The sequence below is a fragment of the Jaculus jaculus genome, chromosome 21 (assembly GCF_020740685.1).
Source record: "Jaculus jaculus isolate mJacJac1 chromosome 21, mJacJac1.mat.Y.cur, whole genome shotgun sequence".
Lineage (NCBI taxonomy): Eukaryota > Metazoa > Chordata > Mammalia > Rodentia > Dipodidae > Jaculus > Jaculus jaculus.
In genome coordinates, this window is record NC_059122.1 from 6,453,863 (window position 1) to 6,478,382 (window position 24,520).

Consider the following 24,520-nt stretch of genomic DNA (forward strand, 5'->3'; position numbering starts at 1 on the left):
GAGGGCGGTCCTGGAAGTTGCTATTGCTGAGACGGCAATCACACAGTCTGGGCTCTTCTGTAAGGTGGGGCGGGAGCGGGGGGAGTGTGGAAGGCCAAAGAAATCAGTCCCACCACACCCGTAAGTCTGAAGTCCTCATCCCTAAGAACAGACGCGGTCATCACCTTGTACATGTCCCTTAGGGTCCACAGGGGATGGGACACTCCAGGGCAACTGCACAGGCTACTGTAGGGTAACCTCTTCCTCAGCCCTGGTCGAGGTTCAAGAAATGGACTAATGCCAACTTCCCCATAGCTCACACTAGCTCTCTGCCAGGACAACAACCAGGCCTCCTCTGGAAGGTATGTGGGTATCTGACAGCTGGAGGTTCTAGACCCCTGTGGTGGTGGTTTGATTCAGGTGTCCCCCATAAACGTAGGCGCTCTGAATACTTGGTTCCCAGCTGATGAAGATTTGGGAACTAACGCCTCCTGGAGGCAGTGTATTGTTGGGGGCGGGCTTATGGGTGTTATTATAGCCATAAGTTTGACTTGCTGGTGTTTGGCACACTCTCCTGTGGCTACTGTACACCTGATGTTGGCCAGGGGGTGATAACCACCCTCTGCTCATGCCATCGTTTTCCCTGCCATCATGGAGTTTACCCCTTGGGCCTATAAGCCAAAACAAACCTCTTTTCCCACACAAGCTGCTCTTGGTTGGGTGATTTCGACCAGCAATGTGAACCTGACTGCACCAGTAAAGTCATACCAAGGAGTGGGGTTGCTGCTGGATACCTGACTGTGTGGCTTTGGCCTTTTGGAGCTGATTTTTAAGAGGAATGTGGAAGGATTTGAAACCTTGGCCTAAGAGACGCCTTGCAGTGCTGTAAGTACAGCTTGATGGACTGTTCTGGTCAGAGCTGAAAGAACTATGGACTGTGAGGTTTGGGTGAGAAAGAGCTGTGCCTGGACTGGGCTAGCAGTTTGTGTGGGAAACTTGCTATTATACCCATGTCCTGAGGAGTTGTGCAGGGTTGCTTTGCGTAGTAATGAACTGGTGTGAGCAGAGGGATATGGCACAGAAAGAAAAATCTTTGGGTGAACTGTTGCCCGTTCAGCTGCAACTGAGAAATTACAACCTTTGAGATTGGGCCAGCTGACCTGTGCTGGGGCAACAGGAAGAATGTAGACTCTTTTGAAGGGGCCTGAGTGCTCAAGGAGGCTCCTGTTCTTCAAAGTCTGCTTTATTCGCCCCTGAATTAACAAACTGGCACCCTACCTGGTATTGTGGAGTTTAAAAATTCAGGAAAGAGGGTCACTGAGTTTGCAATGCGGTCTTGGGCTTTGGAAATGGCCATGGGCAGTGTGAAGCAGGTTTGCTGGTTGCCTGCATGGAGACCCCATAGGGCCGTGAGGATGAACCGTGGGTTGCAGTGGAGATTCTGGACCACGAGATGGCTGCTAAGGAAAGCTGCCGGTCCCCATGAAGTTTTCCAGGACTGTGAGTAGCCTAGCTGGAAGGGCGGAATTGGAACTCCAGGGACTTGCTGCTGGTTAGTTACCGGACTTGGAGATTTGTCACTGACTAGAGTTGTTGGCTTGGAGCTACAGAGTTTGATGTTTTCCCTGGTTGTTTTAAATCATGTATTGCTTGAGTATTTCTTTGCTATGCCCAATGCCATCTTTTGCAGTGTGAATGTTTATTCTACACTCTTATGGTTTTTGGGCGATTTCTTTTTTTCTTTTTTGGTATCATGGCTCAGTTAAAAGACCTTGGACAGTGGGGATATATGAACATCACTGGAATTAATAAAAACTATGGGGACTTTAAAAAGTTTTACTGAGGGCTGGAGAGATGGCTTAGCGGTTAAGCGCTTGCCTGTGAAGCCTAAGGACCCCAGTTCGAGGCTCGGTTCCCCAGGTCCCACGTTAGCCAGATGCACAAGGGGGCGCACGTGTCTGGAGTTCGTTTGCAGTGGCTGGAAGCCCTGGCGCGCCCATTCTCTCCCTCTCCCTCTATCTGTCTTTCTCTCTGTGTCTGTCGCTCTCAAATAAATAAATAAAAAATGAACAAAAAAAAATTAAAAAAAAAAAGTTTTACTGAATACATTGCATTTTTTACAACATATATCAATATCAGTATGTGGGGGCCAGAGGCAGAATGTGGTGGTTTGATTCGGGTGTCCCCCATAAACTGAGGTGTTCTGAATGCTAGGTTTCCAGCTGATGGAGATTTGGGAATTAGCACCCCCTGAAGGCGGTGTATTGGTGGGGGCAGGCTTATGGGTGTTATACTCAGTGTCCCCTTGCCAGTGTTTGGCACATTCTCCTGTTGCTATTGTCCACCTGATGTTGGCCAGGGGGTGATGTCCACCCTCTGCTCATGCCATCGTTTTCCCCCTGCCATCGTGGAGCTTCCCCTCGAGCCTGTAAGCCAAAACAAACCTCTTTTTCCCACAAGCTGCTCTTGGTTGGGTGATTTCTACCAGCAATGTGAACCTGACTACAGCAACTCCCTTTCCTATTGCTCACCATCCTCCGCGCTGAAAACAGCAGCCCCAGGAGGCAGATCTCACAAGGCTTTTGAGGCTAAGCCAGGGAACACAGGCTTTCTGGTCTCCTCAGGAACCTCTCCAGAAGGTGCACGTGCTGGCTATGTGAGCTCAAATCTACTCCTTTTTTTTTTTTTTTAGATTATTTATTTATTTATTTGAGAACGACAGACACAGAGAGAAAGACAGATAGAGGGAGAGAGAGAGAATGGGCACGCCAGGGCTTCCAGCCTCTGCAAACGAACTCCAGACGCGTGCGCCCCCTTGTGCATCTGGCTAATGTGGGACCTGGGGAACCGAGCCTCGAACCGGGGTCCTTAGGCTTCACAGGCAAGCGTTTAACCGCTAGGCCATCTCTCCAGCCCAAATCTACTCCTTTGCCACTGTGGCAGGAGCTAACCCTGGTGGCCCCGTTAAAGACACCCCACAAACAGCCCAGGGGCAATACCATTGGATTCCTGGTGGAGGTTAGAGGGAAGACTAGAGAGGATGATGAATCTACTGTCTGTCTTTTGTTTTTTTTGTTTTTTTTTTTTTAGAGGTAGGGTCTCACTCTAGCCCAGGCTGACCTGGAATTCACTATGGAGTCTCAGGGTGGCCTCGAACTCATGATGATCCTCCTACCTCTGCCTCCCGAGTGCTGGGATTAAAGGCGTGAGCCTGGCTTCGTCCACCTGTTGCACTCGGGTCCCTGCTGCTCAGTCTGACTTGCTGAAGGAAATACCTACACTCCCTCTCTGTGGCCTTCAACTGCCACAGGAAAAGCCCCATCACTGCCAAAAGCCACTCTGGTGACACAAGTGTCACAGGAAAGGAGTCCATTGGGTGATGCGTCCATAGCCGAGGGAGGCAGTGATGTTCCACAAAGGCAGGCTAAGTTAGCAGCTTATTGGGAGGTTTAGGACAGTCACTCCTCTACTTAGAGCTTCTGCTTCCTGAAATGTGACATCCCTAAAATTCCATCTTGCTCGAAAAGCTGAAGTTTTGCTGGGCGTGGCGGAGCACGCCTTCAATCCCAGCACTTGGGAGGCAAAAGTAGGAGGATTTCTGTGAGTTCAAGGCCACCCTGAGACTCCATAGTGAATTCCAGGTCAGCCTGGGCTAGAGGGAGACCCTACCTGGAAAAAACAAAACAAAAAAGCAAACAAACAAACCTGGAGAGAAGGCTTAGCGCTTAAAAAAAAAAGGGGGCGTATCTGCAGAGATGGCTTAGTGATTAAGTGCTTGCCAGTGAAGACCAAGGACCCCGGTTCAAGGCTCGATTCCTAGGTCCCACGTCAGCCAGATGCACAAGGGGGCGCACGCATCTGGAGTCCAGCGCGTCCATTCTCTATCTGTCTGCCTCTTTCTCTGTCTGCTCTTGATTGCTGGACCAGGAAGGCACCACGGGGACCTGCTTCTTCAGATCCCCTAGAACCTCCAGTCCTCGCGGGCTAGAAGAGGTGTGAGAACAACCTAAGGCTGAAAATGAAAAGCCCAGGATCCCGGTTCGATTCTTCAGGACCCACGTAAGCCAGATGCGTAAGGTGGCGCACGCGTCTGGAGTTCATTTATAGTGGCTGGAGGCCCTGGTGCGCCCATTCTCTCTCTCCTCCTCCCTCCCTCTTTCTCACTCTCAAATAAATAAATAAATAATACTAAAAATAAAGTTGTTATTTTTTTTTTTTTAAGCCCCCTAATCAAACGAACAAATCCTTCCCGGTTGCTCGTCTGGTCTGGGAAGCCGACAAGACTCCACTGAGAAAAACCTCATGGACACTTTGCCGTGTGGAAACCAGCCTCCTGGGCTATGCATTCCTACGGGCCACTTTTCCACCTCATAGCAGGGTTATATTTACCAGCCTTGTGGCAATTCTCAAAAAGCTCCAAGGGGGGAGGGGGGAAGCCCCTACAATCCCACCCAGCTGCTGTCCTTTGAAACCCAGGACGGGCTGTGCCAGCCCCCCCCCCCAAACACACACTCCCACCCCTGACAGACAGATCAAATGGTGTGTACCGTAGGCTCAGGGCAGACCCGTTTCCAGCTAACCCCACCTTAAAAATCTGGCTTTCCACCCCTTCATTCCTGTCCTGCCCCAAATTCTGACTTGAACCAAAGTTGGCTGAGAGAGGAGAGAGAGAGAGAGAGTGGTAAAAGGGTACAGTACCTGGTTTCCCATTCTGATCGGGGGCCTGGGGCCGCCTGCGTAGCGTGGCGACATAAAAGGCTGTAATTACAGGGAATCAGTTCAATGACAGCCTGAGCGGCAACTGTACACCGACAAACACAAACGTTCTACACTCTGCCAAGTCCAGTTTGTTTCCGAAATAATAATAATAATAATAAATAAAAATAAAGGAAAAAAAAAAAAACAAAAAACAAAAATAAAAAACAACTAGTGATGTTTCACGCGCTCTCTTCCAGTAGCTTCTTCCCTCCGGGTAAAACTTCCCCTGCGCAGAGCAGAGAGGACAGGGTGCTGACCTGCACCCCGGCCGACTGAGACCTTACTCTGGGCGGAGGAGCGGGCGGGCGGGCGGCCGGGACTTTTGCGCAGGACGCAGAACGGTTAAGTCAATGCGGGGCAGAGGAGGCCGCGGAAGAGAACCAGAAAAAGGACCCGGATGTTAACGTCTACAGGTGGGCAGTCAAGAGTTGTGTGCGCGTGCACGCACACATACACACCGAGAGACCACTGAACGAGGAGGAATGGGAAGGGGAGCGAGGATTTCCTTTTTATTTTGTTTTTGGGGTGTGGGGGGGTGAGAAATGCAATGGAGAAACAGGAAAAGGAGACAGTGGGCTCTCTAACTTAATGCGGGAGAATGGGCGAGAAAGCAGAAGTGCGGCAAGGAAAAAAAGGCTAGGGGACGCAGCCTCAGTGACGAATGAATGGTTAACCAAACTCAAAAAAAGAAAAAAAAAAAATCAAAAGTGAGAGAGAGAAAAAATAATAAAAACGCAAAGGCCACAGACAAGGTCACAGAAAATTTCTCTGCTTCTCTCTTGGTTTCATATTCAAGCAGGGGTGTGATGTCTAAGTGAAGCCTACCTTTAGACATATATATATATATATATATATACACATACATACATATACACATATGTATATATACATACATATATATAATATATATATATTTTCGAGGCAGGGTCTCGCTCGAGCTCAGGCTGACCCGGAATTCACCGTGGAGCCTCAGGGTGGCCTCGAACTCACGGCGATCCTCCCACCTCTGCCTCCCCCGGTGCTGGGATGAAAGGCGTGCGCCACCACGCCCGGCTTTTTTGTTTTTGTTTTGTTTTTGTTTTAGATTAAGCTTGTCAATCAAGGCTGGCAGGCAATGCTGGACTAGAGCACACTTTGATTTTTTTTTTTTTTTTTTTTTTGGTTCTTCCTCTGCGGGGCTCTCTCCTCTTCCTCCTGCCCCGGGCCCCCCCCGGCTGGAGGGCGGGCGGGCGAGCGAGCCACACAGCGCGTTTACCTGACTGTGGGGTCCCATCATGCTGCTGGGATTGTGGGGTGGAGGCTGTGCGTGAGGCGAGGGCTGTGACCCCGGAGGACCCTGTGAGGCCAGACAGTAGAGGCAGGTTATAGATCACAGCACATGGAGAAGCGCAGAAGCTTAAAAGAACAAAAAAAAAATTAAACCAAAAAACGCAGAGTGGCGGCGGGCGGGCGGGCAGGCGGGCGGTGGAGGAGCTGCTTGTGTCCCGGTTCGATGGCTCACGGGCAGGCGGAAGGGGGGGGGGAGCTATCGGTTACACTCACAGGGGATTCGAGAGGACAAAGATAAAAAACAAAAAATTAAAATTAAAAATAATAAAAAAATAAGAATGAAGCACCTTGGTCCAAAACACACAAGAGGCGAGTTGCTCGACACGGGCTACCAGGGAGCAGTTTGCCATGCTAAATACGCTGCTTGAGACAGACTCTGAGGGACAAAAAAAAAAAAAAAAGGGCACCCCAAGACTCAGGTGCAAAACCCGCAGGCGAGGTGAGGAGGAATCCCGTGCGGTGGGAACACCCGCCACCCCACCCCAGCTCACAGTCTGGGGACAGAGACCCGATGGCCTGAATCAGTCGGAATAGTATATGTATCCAGGGCTAATCGTGACGGGCACAGGCAATGAGCTCGCTTGGCAAGGGTGGGCTTGGGGCTGAGGATGGGGGCAAACAGACGTGGGAGAAAGAGTAGATAGTTCCACGGTCTGAACCAAGGAGGATGACAGGGCCAGGTGGTAGTTACCAAGCACCCACCCCTGGTGGGCGGCGCCAGGGTTTCCACGCTTCTTGAAGTGGACACTTCAAAATGGACCTGGTAAGCATTTACCGATAAGGAAGGAAAGCGGGTCTCGTGAGGTCTGTCTGTGTGACCGTTGTGGTGGAGGGACTGGGGTCCACACCAGGTGATGGGGTGAGCCACGTGCGATTCAAGCTGACCTGAGCACCTCTGGGCCATGTCGACCTCAACTCCACACGGAACAGAAAGAGCAATGAATTCATGTAACCCCTGGGGCTGGCCGGCTTTCAGGTTGCGACCCATTCGTGGGTGTTGAAATCAACTTAGTAAGTTGCAACCATTATTATTATTACTAATATTATTATTTTAAATCCTGAAACATCAAAAAAAAAAAATACATATACGAAGCCAAGTGTGGTAGCGCACGCCTTTAATCCCAGCACTCGGGAGGCAGAGGTAGGAGTTCAAGGCCACCCTGAGACTACATAGTGAATTCCAGATCAGCCTGGGCTAGAGTGAGACCTTACCTCAAAAAACAAAACAAAAAAACGATCAGAGCCTTGTGGCTGGATTCAGGCTAGGGACACGAGGCATGCCCCAATGCACTCACTCTTTTCCACAGTGATTACCTATCAGTCTTGGGAGTCTGAGGAAAATTCTGAACAAGTGTGAGTGTGGTTAAGTTTTTTTTCTTTTTTCTAAGTTTTCCTAGGTACGGTCTCACTCTTGCCCAGGGTGACCTGGAATTCACTATGGTGTCTCAGGGTGGCCTCGAACTCATGGTGATCCTCCTCTCTGCCCCCGAGTGCTGGGATTAAAGGTGTGCGCGCCAACATGCCTGGAAACGGTTAACTTTTAAAAGTTTATTTATTAATTTGAGAGAGAGAGAGAGAATGGGCGCACCAGGGCCTCCGGCCACGCGCATGCGGCACCTTGCGCATCTGGTTTACGTGGGTCCTGGGGAATCGAACCTGGGTGCTCAGGCTATGCAGACAAGCACCTTAACCTCTGAGCAATCTCTCCGGCCCCTCCCACTCCGGCGGTTAGCTTTCAAAAAGGAAAGTTACAGTGATCGCGTTTCCACCCTCAGTCTAGGGACCAGGCTGGGTTCACTGGGAGACCCATCCTATCACCGGGGAGGTGGCAGGGACGGGCACTGCCAGAGCCAGGAGGTGTGCACAGCAAGAGGCGGGCCGTCAGCAGCCCGGGACTCCGCTAGGGGACAGGCCTGGGGAGCTATCTTGGCTCAGCCAGGGGCTGCTCGCTTCCGGAGAGCGCGGGAGGAGCAGATGTTCCCTACCTGCCACGCTTACCGATTCCAACAAGTGTGTGTCTTTCTAGCGGCTGCCAGCAACGGCATGGTTTGTTACCGTGAGCAATTTTCTTAATTAACAGACATTAATTAGCCATTTAGCAATTTTGCAAGCATTTGTTTAGCGGCTTTCCTAAACACGAGTGCCACTGTGATAATGGCGCTGATTAGAGGGTCCCCTAATTAACAGTACAGGGAAGGAAAATTGAAATCACATAAATTAAAAAGGGAGGGGGGGAAGTTAATGAAGGCGGGACATATTTGCACCTGCAAGCCTTTTGTACCACGAAACTTGGGTGTAATGTAAACAAAACGAGATAATTTGACGCCAACCCCCTTAAAAAGAAAGAAAGAAAGAAAATTAAAAAGAACGGAGAACGAGAGTTCAAGGGTGAGGTCCAGTTGCCAAGAGGGGGCAAAAGGCCGCTTTGTCAGGTCCCCCGGCTCTTGGCCACAGAGGTGCCTGCCTCCAACTCCCTTGTGGTCCTTGACTCACCCGCTGGTCACACAAGTGACCTTCACGCAGCAAGCAAGCGTGTCTTGGGTGAGGTCCTCACCCCTGTGCTCCCCACCAGGCTGGGGTGTACGTGTGTGTGTGTGTGGGGGGGGATTAGTGGCTACTGTACTTGCTGGGCATTGTCCACATGCATGGGACACCTCCGTGTGCTTACCGCGGGGGCATCAACTGATGCTGTTTCAGCGGGTTAGGGTTCAGACCCAGGCCTGACACAGCCCTATGGTGGCGGCGGTCTTACGTCTTCCCAAGAGACGACAATCCCCCCCCCCCATCCCCTGGCCCAGGTTTCAGAGGGCAGCGTACGTGGCAAATGTCTGCCGGTGAGGCCCTGGTCCACTGTCTTGTGGGAGCAGTTGATAGAACCCAAGTATTGGTGGTGGTGGTGGGGGGGAACAGCAGCTCAGATATCCCCTCATAGACTTGAGGCTGTGAGGGACGGGACACGGAGAACCACAAGAATCCTGACCCAAGCCAGTAGTCCCAGAGGGATGCCCGCCACGACCTCGGCCCATTTGAGAAAAAGCTTAATCGTACCCACCTCGTCAAGGTGGGAAGGGCCTCTCCTGCCCATGAGATGCTGACCAACTTCTGTAAGAACCTCACAGGTCTGCCCCCTTCTGGGATCTGCTGTGTGGGGTCAGGAGCCAGTGGGCCACCCACTTCCTCTCTATTTTTCCTTTTTAATACTTTAAATGCCAGGTTATCCAGCCACTGCAAACATCCAGACGTGTGCACCCCCCTTGTGCATCTGGCTTACGTGGGTCCTGGGGAATTGAACCTGGGTCCTCAGGCTTCACAGGCAAGTGCCTTGACTGCTAAGCCATCTCTCTGAAGTTTCAAGAGACAGGCTAGGTGACAGGAGAGGCCCGTGGTGTGGGGAGAGGTGGTGGGTGTCCCAACATCTCACATATATATACATCGATCAGCTTCCCCGGCAGGCGTATGTCCCTCCGCCCACCACGGGCCTTCTCGGGATCCACTTGTTGAACGTTTTAGTGAAAGCGGAATCCCAAGTTGGGTCTGTCTGGAAGCCTGCTTGACCCAGACAAGCACCCGGGGCCCAGTTCTGCTCTGACAGTCTCCCTTGTGGACGCTAGAGGGGTTCTGTCATGGGTCTACATAACACTGGATAGATCAGGATGGTTGAGCCTCACTAAGAGCGTAGGGGAATGACAGCTATAGCTGCCCAGCTACAGGTGGCTTTGTATTGATTTCTTATTTTTATTTTTTGGCTTTTCGAGGTAAGGTCTCACTCTAGCCCAGGCTGACCTGGAATTCACTATGGAGTCTCAGGGTGGCCCCGAACTCACGGCGATCCTCCTACCTCTGCCTCCCGAGAGCGCCGGGGTTAAAGGCGTGCGCCACCACCCTCGGCGGCTTCGGTTTACAGATTTTCAGGGCCGTTATTTCTCCCCACAACGGCCTACATGTACAGGGAAAAGAGGAGCCCAGGACAGAGGCAGGATTTGTGGTCCAGGTCAGAGGAGCCGGTGTAGGGCGTTCGCTGAGGCAAGCTTTCTAACACAGCCAGGCCTCCCTTTGCAACCTCGTGTCCCCATCCGCTTAAGGGCACGGGCTTGGAAAGAGCTGGGTTCGAATCCAGCACCTCCGCCGACTGTGCTGATTCCAATTAAAGGGGAAGGAGCATGGCCTCTCCCTGCACTTAACCCCGGACTCTGCAGCAGTTAATACTGAGTGGTAGAGGCAGGCTTCAAAGTCCGATTGGGTGGGTGGGTGGGGCTGGGGGTGGAGGGCTCAGGGGAGCCTGAGTCCGGAAATAACACCTACCCATCCAAGAAGGCTCCTGGGCCGGTTATGGTTAGGGAGCCCGACACGATGGAGTACTGGCCTAAGTTACCCACGATTCCAATACAGGGTGATTACCTTGCTCCCTGGCACTTCCCAGACAGGTAAACCGAGGCCCAGGACGGCTACAGAATGTAGGCCTGCTCTCTCCACGAGTCACCAAGGAGGCAGGAGGAGAACCGCAGCCCCCTAATTGAGCAGAACTCTTTTTTCTTTTTAAATTGTATTTATTTATTTTATTTGAGAGAGGGGAAGAGGCACAGTGAGAGAGAGAGAGAGAGAGAGAGAGAGGGGGATAGGGAGGGAGAGAATGGGTACCCCAGGGCTTCTAGCCACTGCAAATGAACTCCGGATGCATGTGACACCTTGTGCATCTGGCTTACGTGGGTCCTGGGGAATTGAACCAAGGTCCTTTGGCTTTGCAGGCAAGCGCCTTAACTGCTAAGCCGTCTCTCCAGCCCCAGAACTATTTTTTTTTTTAAAGATGTATTTACTTATTTATCTGAGGCAGAGAGAGAGAGAATGGGCGCACCAGGGTCTCCAGCCTCTGCAAACGAACTCCAGGTGCATGCAGCCCCCCCCTTATGCATCTGGCTTACATGGGGCCTTGGAGAATCGAACCTGGGTCCTTAGGCTTTGCAGGCAAGCGCCTTAACCACTAAGCCATCCCTCCAGCCCCAAGCAGAGCTCGTTCTACTATACCACACTGTCCGTGGAATGACAACATGGGACCCCTGAGGCGCGGGGGGAAGGGACATATAATAACAGGGAACCCCTGCTCCTGAATCTTGGGAAAAGGTAGCAAACACACCCACATCCAATGTAGCCTTCACACTGGCCCCCCCCCCCCCCGACGCTGTTAATGGACTTGCCGTTCTCTCACAGCCCGGCTCTAGATCTCCTCCCGCAGACACCTAACTCCCCCGTCCTTGGTTTCCATTCTCCCCCCCCACTCGCCCCCCCGTAATTTCAGCACCGAGCAGTGTTACATCTCCAGCAGCTTTGGAGAGCCACTTAGGCAGCGCCCAGGAGGCTGTGGTATGGGTGTGATCTAGGCAAGCTGGTTCACAAAACCTTGCAGTCTGGGCACAGATGGGTTTAGTGAAGAGGCAGCGTCTGAGGAAAAGCATTTTCACCAGTGTTGGTAGGAGCCCCCCGACCTCCCCCCACCCCAGCACCACGTCCCTATGCTCAGTCGGAAGATATCCTTGAGGGAGGCGCTGTGGCATGATGGGAAAATCCTCGCCGTCCGAGCATCAGGCTCCGGAAGCGAGAAAGGACCGTTTACAGACAGGGCAGGAGTGGGGTCCGGGTCACGGTGCACCTCCAAGTCTCCTGATTGCTTCGGTTCTGGACTAGGTCGGGCTGCCTCCTTCTCCACGTCTCTGACACTCTGCCTGTCCTCAGGGAGCTTTGTGGGGGAGTGCCTGGCCAGTCAGGCTCTGGCATGTCGCCAACACAGCTACACCAAGAAGCTGTGGGTACACCCTGAACACTGGTGGGGATTGGAGAAGTAGGAATGTGTGTGGGCACCACAAGGTTGGCCAGGTCAGTGCTTTAACCTACGGACTCTGGGGGTGAGGGATGCTAGCTCCTGAGGACTAAAAAAAAATTCATAAATAACTAAAAATCAGGTTAAAGAAAAACAAACCTATGCTGATTTAAAAAATATTTTATTTATTTGAGGAAGAGAGAGAGAGGGAGGGAGGGAGAGAGAGAGAATGGGTGCTCCAGGGCCTAGTCTGGCCATTGCAAAGGAACTTCCAGACACGTGAGCCACCCTTGTGCATCTGGCTTAATGTGGATCCTGGGAAACTGAACCTGGGTCCTTAGTGGCTTGGCAGGCAAGTGCCTTAACCGCTAAGCCATCTCTCCAGCCCTATGCTGAATTTTTTTTTAAAAAAAGGAGAAGAAAGATAAGCCATAAATCGTCCCCAAATTCTCTGCTCCCTCCTCACTGGACACTTCTCATTGGACATTTCTCATGACCACCTGCGCACACTCAGAAAGTCCACACTCACAGATAAATGATCTGGGACTTACGCCCAGGCTCCTGGGTTTGGCGGGGGCGGGGGGGGGTGGAAGTCTGGCAGAAGCAGGCATGAGGTCAGGCTGTGGCTGGCACGGAGGCCCGAGTTCTGTAGGGCCCTGGGGTCCCAGAGTGGCCCGCTGCCCAGGCTGTGCGCCTTTTGTCCTCACAGAAGACCACTGGGAAAAAAGGGACTTCAAGCTACAGCTCCATGCCCCACTCCCGCAGAAGCCGGGATTGATCAACCACCGACCGGACGCGGTGGCCTTGCAATACCAGTGGTCAATGTCACCTGCCTGCTGGGTGTGTCACTTTGGTTGAATGAATATAAAATTATAATAATTTTAGGGCATGAGCGACAGCTTAGTGATTAAGGCGCATGCCTGCGGGACCTAAGGACACAGGTTCGATTCTCCAGGCCCCATGTAAGCCAGATGTACATGGCACATGCATCTGGAGTTTCTTCACAGTGGCTGGAGGCCCTGGTGCACCCATACACCCTCGCCTCCCTCCCCCCACTCTCTGTCTCTAATAAATAAAAATAAATCCTTAAAAAATTATAATTTTAAAAAAGGTTCTCAAGGGCTGGAGAGATGGCTTAGCAGTTAAAGCACTTGCCTGTGAAGCCTAAGTAAGGACTTACGTTTGACTCCCCAGGTCCCACATAAGCCAGATGCACAGAGATGCAAGCATCTGGAGTTTGACTGCAGTGGCTAGATACCCTGGTGCGCTAATTCTCACTCTCCCTCTCATTAAAAAAAAAAAAAAAAAAAAAAAAGAGGCCAGTATGTTGGGCTTGTCTCAAAAACAAAAACAAAAACAAAAACAAAAACAAAAAAAAAAATCTACTTGGGGCTGGAGAGATGGCTTAGTGGTTAAGGCGCTTGCCTACAAAGCCAAAGGACCCGGGTTCAATTACCCAGGACCCACAGAAGCCAGACGCACAAGGTGGCGCATGTGCCTGGAGTTTGTTTGCGACGGCTGGAAGCCCTGGTGCGCCCATTCTCCCTGTCTCTCTTTCTCCTCTGCCTCTCTCATATAAATATTTTCTTTTTTAAAAACAGGGAATTGAAAACATGGGCATTCCAAAGCCTAACTAGGAGTCCTCATTTCTTCCTCAGTGTTTGGACTGTGACGTTTGCCGTTGCGCAGTGACTTTGGGGGACTGGGCTCAGAGGCTGCAGGCACATAGAAGGGTGAGGCCTGCTCTAGCTTGGAGTCAGGGTCAGGGCCAGCACAAAACCTCAAACACATGGTCCTACACTAGGCTATATAGAAAGGTCAGGGCTAAACGTGGTCTGAAGGCTGTTTTAATAAATAAAGTTTTATTTGGACACACAAGGGCAAACAGCTACATTCATTTGTGCACCGTTCAGAGATGCCTTTGTATCTGAAGAAACCCCTCTGCCTCATCTAACAAAGCCTCTCCTATTTGCTAGCTAGCCCTCCACAGGAAATCCACAGCCCTCCGAAAGAGTTGGGCAGCTCAACTAAAGAACTCTGGGGCCTTTTATTAACTCTCAAAGACCAAAATGATAATACTACACACCTACTTTCTGATTTTAAACTCACAGCCGAGATAAAAGTTAACCCCATTCTGGGCTGGAGGGATGATGGCTTAGCGGTTAAGGCGTTTGCCTGCAAAGCCAAAGGACCCTAGGTGCCATTCCCCAGGACCCACGTTAGCCAGATGCACAAGGGGACGCACGCGTCTGGAGTTCGTTTGCAGCGTGGCTGGAGGCCCTGGCGCGCCCATTCTCTCTCTCTCTCTCTCTCCCTCCGTCTTTCTCTGTCAGATAAATAAATAGCCCATTTTACAAAGGAGAAAACAGGTGACTCAGCACGGTGGCGCATGCCGGTAATCCCAGCATTTGGGAGGTGGAGGCAGGAGGATCCGTTTTTTTTTTAAGGCCAGTTGCAGCTATACAGTGAGTTTGAGGTGCAGGCAGCCCGGGGCCATGAGACTTGGAAGAACAAAGCAACCAGAACCAGGCGTGGTAGCGCAGGGCATCCTGAGACTACGTAGTGAATTCCAGGTCAGCCTGAACTAGAGCGAGACCCTACCTCGAGAGAAAAAAAAAAAAAAAAAAAAAGGGTGTTTGTGTGTGTGTTATGCGAGCCAAGGTTTCCCCAATGGAGGACAGTCACAATGAACCGGGGCCTAGGGATCTACAAAGGTGCTTTCTGGCTTTCCCACTAAGCATGTCACATCAACACACACACACACACACACACACACACACACACACACACACACACACACTTTTGCTAGGCCCTCGATCCTGAACAAACCATAGTTCATCACCATAGTATAAAAGCCAGCACAGGGCTGGAGAGATGGCTTAGCGGTTAAGGTGCTTGCCTGCGAAGCCAATGGACCCAGGTTCGATTCCCCAGGACCCACGGAAGCCAGATGCTTCTCTTTCTCTCAAACAATAATAATAATAATAATAATAATAATAATAATAATAATAAATAAGAAGCCAGATGCTTCTCTCTCTCTCAAATAATATATATATATATATATATATATATATATATATATATATTTTAAAAGGCGGAATTGAAGCCCAGACCCCCTGCCCCAGTGACCCTCTTAGCTGATGGTCTACCCTATTATTCCATCGTACCATGATGCTGGGGGAAAGCCCTTTCCTGGCCTATTATCCCATCCATGCCATGAGCACTGGCAGGCTCCGACTCCAGCCCTGTGTGTGTGTTTGTTCAGACTGCTTGGCCCCTTTCCCCCAGGAGCATGTAGAGGGAGGGTTCTTGGGTGCTATCAGCCAGAAAAGGACTCCACCCTGAATGGCATGAGTTGGGATGGAGTCGAGGAGAAAAAAAGAGATGACTTTAGGGGGCTGCTGAACCCCTAGGGCCTCCCTGACGGGACTCTGCGTCTGTCTCTGTATGTTTGTGTAACTGGGTGCCCTTTCCAGGGACGAAGGAAGAGACAGCAGTATCTGACGAGGGTGTGCTTACGTACACAAACGTGGGCACCTCGGGCTGGGTCCACCAGGGATTATTAACCTGGGGCAGCTGGTGGAAGGAAGCGACGATCAGAGAGATCCCTGTCTCCAGAACCACGTCTATCCATACCTGAACCCCTGGAAGGTGTTTCTCTGCTTCTCCCCAAGCCAGAAATCGGGACTTCCAGTCACCAGCAAACAGGTTATCTGGGATAGGAATTCCCATCTCCCGCTGACCGTAGGCTGGAATCCACTCTGTAGCCTCAGGGTGGCCTCGAACTCACGGCGATCCTCCTACCTCTCTGCCTCCCGAGCGCTGGGATTAGAGGCGTGCGCCACCGCGCCCCGGCCCCTCTGAGGGTTTCTGGCAGGGTTCAGACGACAGACAGAAATCCTTCCTGACTTTCTATTTGTTGGAGAGACACGCTTTGATTCTAAGGAGTCAGGTAGAGATGGATCATTCATTCATCTTGCCCCATGCGAGTTCCTTGGAACCCAGGAAGCATGTCTACTTTGTGAAGGCAATCAAACCAAAAAAACAAAAAAAAAAAAACAAAAAAAAAACAAAACAAAACCCAAAACCCCGCCTTTTGCTCTGAAAATGGACAACACTATAGGAGCTGCCCACTGGCTTCCATCCCGCCTGCCAGCACTCAGGCTCTGCTGTTAATCGCCACGGCACCGTGAAGGTGGGGTGCATGTTAAAAAGAGGCACGGCCCCGTCTACCCAGAGAATCCTGCTCGGCTCGAAGCCCTTCCGGTCTCACTTGGGCACAGAGCTCTTCCCTGCTACCGCCGCACACCTCAAGAGAGGATGCCCAGGTAATGATTCCTCACTGACAACCAAGAAGGGCCCTGGAAGCCACAAACCTACAACCACCTAGAATTCAGCCCCCATCACTCACTGAAGACAGAGGGCAGACCAGGGAGGCCAGCGGTTTGCACTCTCCCATCCTGCAGATGGATGGCTAAGTGATTTCCTGTCTCGTTCCCTGAGATGCTTGCACCTCTCCTCCCCTCAGTGAGAATGAAGCAACAGGCTGATTATTAGCAGGGTGCGGTGGTGGCGCACGCCTTTCATCCCAGCACTCGGGAGGCGGAGGTAGGAGGATCGCCGTGAGTTCGAGGCCACCCTGAGACTACAGAGTGGATTCCAGGGCAGCCTGGGCTAGCGCGAGACCCTCCCTCGGAAAACCAAAACCAACCAAACAAACGGAGCAACAGGCTTGAGCAAGGTGAAGGTCCAGGGCTCTGGGCGTGCACGGGTGTGGGACACCTGGTCCACCAGTGGGCAACCACGGATGCCCCCTGGTGAGCCCTGGCAGAAAACACCAGGAGCGGCCGGGTGGTACTGGCGAAGAGCTCGGGCTCATGAAGCCTGGACTGTGAGCCCTCTGAGGCTGTGTTTCCAGCTGCAGGAGAACCAGCAGTCCTAGAGGGCCGAAGAGTCAGGGCCCAGTGCCGGAAGGCGGCCCTCACGGAACCCTTCTGGGAGCCCCTTATTACCAACGCCCTAGGGATCCAGCCCCAGCTACCCGGGAGCCCCAACCTGATGAGAAAGGCTGTTTGGCGGTGGGAGCTAGCTGGTCTTGGAAGTGATCTTTTCTTAGTTTCGGCCTCGAAGCTCTGAAATGCCCTAGATCTTCTGCTTTCCATTGCACCTACCACATCCACTCATTGTAATGCTGCTGGGGACCAGGTCCTAGAGAGCAAGGCCACTTATCTAGAGCACAAGTCTCCAGATGTCAGAAGATCCCTTCCTTCCTTCCTTTCTTGGTCGAGGTAGGGTCTCACTCTAGCTCAGGCTGACCTCAAATCCACGACAGTCTTCCTACCTCTGCCTCCTGAGCACTGGGATTAAAGACATGCGCCACCGTGCCCGGCTCTTAGAACATTTCTTTCTTTCCTTTTTTTTAAAAAATTTATTTATTTGACAGCAGCAGACAGAGAGAGAATGGGCGCGCCAGGGCCTTCAGCCACTGCAAACGAACTCCAGACGCATGCGCCCCCTTGTGCATCTGGCTAAGGTGGGTCCTGGGGGATCGAGCCTCGAACCGGGGTCCTTAGGCTTCACAGGCAAGCGCTTAACCGCTAAGCCATCTCTCCAGCCCCTCTTTCTTTCCTTTTTGTCAAGGTGGGGTTTCACTCTAGCCCAGGCTGACCAGGAATTCACTATGTAGTCTCACGGTGGCCTCGAACTCATGGCCATTCTCCTACCTCTAGCTTCCCGAGCGCTGGGACTAAAGGCATGCACCCACCACGCCTGGCTCTCACTTTAAGGTGAGTATCTGAGAATCAGCTACTAAAATTCATTTCACGAAAAGCAACTTTTGATCAGATCCTCATATTGGGCTCTTTTGTTTTTTGGCTTTGGGACAAGACTTTTGACAAAATCTTCTTGACAGAGGTAGGAGATCACCGTGAGTTCGAGGCCACCCTGGGACTACATAGTGAATTCCAGGGCAGCCTGGGCTAGAGCGAGACCCTTCCTCGAAAAACCAAAAACAGCAACAAAAAAATCCTTCTAGAACACCTGAGCAGGAAAAGTGTTCGAAAGCGGGGAGAAGTAAGACTCCACACGAAAGGAGGGAGATGCAGAGGCAGCAAGCGGGGCACACGGGCCCCCAAAGAGAACTGGAGACTGGTAAAGAAGGGACCCCGTGGGCAGGGGAGTACTTGGAGGAGAACAATTATGTGGGGGGTGGGGGGGAGGTCAAGTGCACTATAAACACTTGGGGGGGGGGGCTGGTCGCTTGTGACCTTGTGCGGAATTGACTGCACGCTGCCCTCTGGGAAGGAGTCCCGTAGATTCTTAACCGTGTCCCCAACTCTTCCGCACAATCCACAGCCTCACTCCTGTTGTACACGTGGAAGATGACGGAATTCATAGGTTACTCAGGTGAGATTTACTGGTGACAGAACTCAGCGAACAGACAATGACCAGAGCCCTGGGGTCATACGCTACGCCTCCATCAGGCACGTGTGGGGAGAAAAAAAAAAGGGGGGGAGTCCTGTTGGGGGCTGGGTAGAAGGCTCAGCGGTTAAGGCGCTTGCCTGCAAAGCCTAAGCCCCCCGTATGTTCGGCTCTCCAGATCTTACACAGGCCAGAGGCACAAGGGTGAGGCAAGCAAGGTCGCACGTGCCCACTAGGTGGCGCAAGGGTCTCGAGTTTGACTGCAGTGGCTGAGGCCCTGGTGTGCCAAGTCTCTAAAAATAAAATAACTGCCACGCCTTTAATCCCAGCACTCGGGAGGCAGACGTAGGAGGATGGCCGCGAGTTCGAGGCCACCATAAGACCACACAGTGAATTCCAGGTCAGCCTGGACTAGAGTGAAACCCTACCATGGAACCCCCCCCCACCTCAAAATTAAATAAATAAATAAAATAACATGAAATAAAATGAAAAAGGAAAAAAAAAAGAAAAGGCCTGTAAGGGGCCGGGGAGATGGCTCAGACGCTTACTACCAAAGCCTGCCACCCCGTGTTCAATTCCCCAGTGCCCCCACAAAAAGCCAGATGCACAGAATACCACGTGCGTCTGGAGTTTGTCCGCATTGGTGGGGGAGGCCCCTTCTCGTTTTCTAAGTAAATAAATCAAAAGAACCAGAGGCTTCAGAACCTATAACCTGCTCCCCTGCCCCCACAGCTCCTGCTGACTGGAGCAGAGGACAAGGATTCAGGGTGGTTTGGGCCAAGGGAGCTGGCCCATTAAAGGGCCGCATGGGGTTGGATGGAGAGAGATGGCTTAGCGGTGAAGGCGCTTGCCTGCAAAGCCAAAGGACCTCGGTTCGATCCCCAGGGACCCACGTTAGCCAGATGCACAAGGGGGCGCACACGTCTGGAGTTCGTCTACAGTGGCTGGAGGCCCTGGCGCGCCCATTCTCTCTCTCTTTCCCTCTCTCAAAATAAATATTTTAAAAAAGGGCCACATGGGGCCTGGCATTTCACAGGTGCCAACTCTTTGTCACTGAAGCGTTAAGTACCCAGAAGGCCAATCCATTTGGAGAAACCCTAAACATTTCCCATAGCAACACCATGAAGGCTGTGCTGAGCCCCAAGACTCCCTTTCTGGCAAGGGAAGAAAAGTCAAGGGGGGGGATGCTCCTTGCTCTCGGAGAGGCTTGACCTAGGCTCACTTGAGCCGCTAGCTAACAGGTGTGTACAGCTCACCCGGCACCTGACGGAAGGTGGGCTTTGCTACTATGTATCAACGACCTCACATACCGTAGCATCTGAGCCCTGGATTCGATCTCCAGTACCAACTCAATCAAAACAGCTCCCCTAAAAGCCGGGCGTGGTGGCGCACGCCTTTAATCCCAGCACTCGGGAGGCAGAGGTAGGAGGATCGCCGAGAGTTCGAGGCCACCCTGAGACTCCACAGTGAATTCCAGGTCAGCCTGGGCCAGAGTGAGACCCTACCTCAGAAAACAAAACAAAAAAACGTCCCCTAAAGATGCACTGTCGGGCCATGGTCACTCCCAGTTACAAGATGAACTTGCTGAGGCTCCGGGAGGCTCGTTAACTTTCTTAGGGTAACCTCCATCTGCAAGGAGGGTTGACTTCTTTCATAGACCGGAGGGAAGAGACTGGGGCTCTAACACGCAGACAAACGGACAGGCGTGCTCCCTGGGCCCCTGCCAGCATCTTGAGGCCACGCCTCATCTTCCAGCAGTAATAAGAAACATCACCCAACACGAAGATGGGTTTCTGCCCGCCCCCCCCATCCCCTGCCATCAGAAGCAACAAGATACTCAACAAACAGCGCTTCCACACCACATTGCTCCACCAGGAAGAGGCAGGGCACCCCCCCGCCTCACTTCCCCACAAGGGCCTATTCATGCCCACTCGCCGGCTGACCCTCAGCCAAGAGTCACCCACACCCTTCCCGGTCCTGCGTGCGCAGCTGATGTCGCGTCCCCTAGGTGGGCGGCCGTCATCATCTCCAGTCTCATTCTCCAACGCTCTGGCCTTGGCAAGAGACACGCTCTTCCGGGATGAAAGCTCACCAGAGTGCATTGTGCGGGGGCCCAGGGCATGGCTCCCAGCAGGCCCTTCTCGACTGTGGAGGAGCCACTTCGTGGGAGAAGTTCCCAGAAGAAAAAGACTCAGGAGCCGGGCGTGGTGGCGCACGCCTTTAATCCCAGCACTCGGGAGGCAGAGGTAGGAGGATGGCCGTGAGTTCAAGGCCACCCTGAGACTACAGAGTTAATTCCAGGTCAGCCTGGAGCAGAGTGAGACCCTACCTTGAAAAACCAAAAAAAAAAAAAAAAAAAAAAGAAAAGAAAAAGACTCAGGCAGAAACAGAGCATGAATCTGGCGCTCACTGGGAGGGCTCGCGTCGCGTACCCAAGCCATCGGAAGGGACCTCACACCGTGTTAGGTGCCCGAGCTGCCTCCGACCCGTGCCCTGGGACCCTCGCCCAGCTCTGTGTGTGGACTGCCAAGACACAGGCATGTTAGTTAGGGCAGAACGCTGCTGGAATTCCCTTCCCCAAACATCGTTACAGTACAAGAGCTAAGAATTTTAACTACAAGAGCTAAGAAATTTAACTTAAAATAATGTTTATATATTTATATCTTTTTGAGAGTGACAGAGAGAGAGAGAGAGAACGGGCGCGCCAGGGCCTCCGGGCACTGCAAACGAACTCCAGATGTGTGCGCCCCCTTGTGCATCTGGCTAACGTGGGGTCCTGGGGAATCGGGCCTCGAACCGGGGTCCTTAGACTTCAGAGGCAAGCGCGCTTAACCGCTAAGCCATCTCTCCAGCCCATTTTTTTTTTGTTTACTTTTATTTATTTATTTGAGAGCGACAGACAGAAAAAGAGGCAGAGAGAGAGAAAGAGAACAGGCGTGCCAGGGCCTCCAGCCACTGCAAACTAACTCCAGATGCATGTGCCCCCTTGTGCATCTGGCTAACGTGGGTCCTGGGGAATCGAGCCTCGAACCGGGGTCCTCAGGCTTCACAGGCAAGTGCTTAACCGCTAAGCCATCTCTCCAGCCCTCTCCAGAAAGATTGACAGCATGGAGCTGGGCGGCTGGCAGCGAAAGCCAGCCGCCCCCAGGGAGAGGGCAGAAGACTCGATTCTGGAAGAAAACCAAGGGCAAGCCGGGCGTGGTGACGTGCACGCCTCTGATCCCAGCGCTCGGGGAGGCAGAGGCAGGAGGATCGTCGTGAGTTCGAGGCCACCCTGAGACCACATAGTGCATTCTGGGTCAGCCTGGGCTACAGTGAGACCCTACCTCGGAAGGAAAGAAAGAAAAAAAAAAGAAAAGAAAGAAAACCAAGCGCTAATAAATGCATGGCGAGAGGCGAGAGGCGAAACCAGCTCAGGCTGCGCAGATATCAGCACCGAACCCGTAAGCGCCTGACCTGGGTTGGCAGCTTGGAGAGAGTGAACTAGCAAGGGGGGGGGAGCAGGCTCTCTGCCCAGGCCCCCTAGTTGGCCCTGGGGGAGAAGGGGGGGTCCTGCCAGAGACATCCACTCTGCACACATGAATGGAGAGAGAGAGAGAGAGAAAGAGAGAGAGAGAGAGAGGGAGAAAGCAAGCGTGGGGCGGAGGGCACAGCAAGCAAGCCTCCATGGCACGGGCTGGCGCTGCGTTAGGGGGCAGTCGTGGCCCGTGCAGCCGCCGTGGGCTTTGTTAGCGAGCCGAGCTCCGGGGCGCTGACTGCTGATGCATAGCTAACCGGGCGGCAGACATTGATTTATGTTCAACTTTCCATTTCATCAGTGAGAGTTACAGCTACATGTGGCGCGCACGTCTTTTTCTTTCTTTCTTTCTTTCTTTTTTTTTTTTTTTAAGGAGGGGGAGGGAGGCGAGAGTGTGCAGCAGAGACAGAGAGACACAAACACGTCCACACGTGTGCATGCTGGCACGCGTATTTGCCAAGGCTGCAACTTCCTGTTTAAGGAGGAGAGCGAGGCCAACCCCCCCAAACTCTCCCCTCACAACCCCCCCCCCCCCGCCAGGGCCAGCCTCCGAGGCCGCCTGGCACGTCAGGAGTAACCTTTTGTCCACCGTTGCTAGGAGCTCTGGTGCCGGGTCATCGGCTGGCGGGCAGACGCTGGGCACCAGGCTGGCTGCGGGGTGGGGCATGGCCTGACCTTTGTGGAGGTGGGTGCTGGCCAGGAAAGGTGACTGTGGCTGTTGGGCTGGGTGTGTGTGGGGGGGGGGGGAAGGTTGGGGACACCCCTTCCCTGAATAGGAGGACAAAGTCAGGCCCAGAGAGGGCAGAGTGGCTCCCGGAGGAAACACGGACACTGGACAACAGGCCTGGATTCATGCCAGTGTGTCCAGCTCCCACGCTACAGGGACTTAGGGTTCTGGCCTCCAGCTGGTTTGGGTCTCGCTAACCAGAGGACAGGCGGAGTGGCTGCTTCCAGAGCAATCGGGGGGGGGGGGTGAACAGGTGTGGGGGTGGAGGAGGGAGGGGGGGACAGCAGTCTCTCCCCTGCACCGGTGGCCTGGTGACCAGCAGTTGGGGCATACCAACTCCTCTCTAATCCCTCTCAGCAGGGGGTGATCCTGCCTTCTGCCGGTCTCCAAGGCAGATGGGCTGGGCCTAGAGGCTGAGGGGGTGGGGGGGGGTGCCTCTGTGCCCCGAAGGGGATTCACACAGCCCCCTCCAGGCCTTTGACCCAGTATGTGCTGGGCACGGGCAGGGAAGAAGGCAGGCCATGGGTGGGGGTGGGGGGGTTTGAGAGAATGGGGTGGCATTTTTCTCCTGTCCACCTTCCAGAACGGGTCGCCTCCCATCTGACAAGCGCTTCACCCCAATGCTAAGAGGGTCAAGACAGTTTCATTTGCACACCCCCCTGCACCCCCTAACATAAATACGGCAGTCAGGGAGGGGTTGAAATGGGCAGGAGGCTCCGTACCACATCTGCCTCCTGGCCTCTGCTACCCCGATGCAAAGCTCTCCATCACCTGCCCTGCGTCGTCTTAACTGGCCACAGAAGCCTGCTGGCCTCCTGCCCCGCTCCAGCATCCACCGGGGGCCACTGGTCACGGGCAAGGGAAGCCACCGGCCACACCCCCCAGCCTAAGCCCAGGCTCTCTCACCGACCGGGTTGCTTCTCAGCACCAGCCTCAGGTTCCTGGGGTCACGTCATCCACGGAACCCTGTCTTTAAATTCAAGTCCTACTGCGAGGCACACCTCTGGACGGCTCTTGGTCACCTTCTAGCCCCCCATTTCTGTGGTTGCCCCCCCCCCGAAGCCAAGTTTTGCAGCTCCTTTGCCTTGTCTCCATGGTCTTCTGTCTAGCAACACCCACCCCACAGTGTGCTTTTTTCTGCATTTATTTTTTTTTTTAATTTTGGGTTTGTTTTTTTTTTTTTGAGGTCTCACTATGGAGTCTCAGGGTGGCCTCGAACTCACGGTGGTCCTCCTACCTCTCACCTCCCGAGTGCTGGGATGAAAGGCATGCGCCATCACGCCCGTCCATGTGCTTCGCGTATTCAGTCCCTCCTGTGGCCTCTACAGGACCCTGAATCCCTGCCTGCAGCCCACGGCCGTCCACCCTTCACGGTTTTCAGTTCCAGTCCACGCAACTCGCTCTTCCTTGACCCACCGTCTCTCTCCAGTGGGGAATCCCAGCCCTGCCAAGCTGGATTCAGGAAACGGGGAGGTTTGATCCCCCTGCCACTCCACCTCACACACACACACACACTCTAGACTTGTTCCAGCATCACCCCGGCCTCCAGACACTTGTCCAGCAGTAGCACCTTTCTGGAAGGTGGAACGGTTCATTTAACAGCTGCTCCTGTCTTCTTCCTGGCGAGGAAGGCAGCAGACACAGCGCCTGGCCCGGCTCTCCCCACCCTCCAGTGGCACGTCCTCATCTTAACAGGGCACCGACTGCCCTAGAAGGCGCATGCAGGGGGATCGCTGTGAGTTCAAGGCCACCCCGAGACTACACAGTGAATTCCAGGTCAGGAAACCCCACTTTGAAGGAAAAAAAAATTTTTTTTTAATTATTTACATAATTGAGAGAGAGGGAGGAGAGAAATGTATGTGTGTGCCAGGGCCTCCTGGTGCTGCAAACAAAACTCCAGGCGTGTGTGCCACTTTGTGCATCTGGTTGGACGTGGGTCCTGGGGAAGTGAACTCGGGCCAGGGGGCTTTGCAAGTAA

The 24,520-nt window shown here is 53.0% G+C and overlaps 1 protein-coding gene across 3 annotated transcripts in view; it reads right to left on the minus strand.

Moving 5' to 3' along the window:
* The window catches only part of Ssbp3 (single stranded DNA binding protein 3), a 203,209-nt gene that overhangs the window by 25,133 nt on the left and 153,556 nt on the right, over nucleotides 1-24,520 (minus strand). The window contains exons 6-7 of one of the 3 annotated variants that reach the window (XM_045139243.1): nucleotides 5,993-6,073; nucleotides 4,678-4,737 (exon numbers count right to left, since the gene is read on the minus strand). The exons of 1 other annotated variant lie outside the window; for it this stretch is intronic. In XM_045139243.1, the coding sequence (XP_044995178.1) occupies nucleotides 4,678-4,737; nucleotides 5,993-6,073 (141 nt within the window). The remainder of the gene's footprint in view (nucleotides 1-4,677; nucleotides 4,738-5,992; nucleotides 6,074-24,520) is intronic. One more of the 3 variants, XM_045139244.1, reaches the window with a different exon arrangement.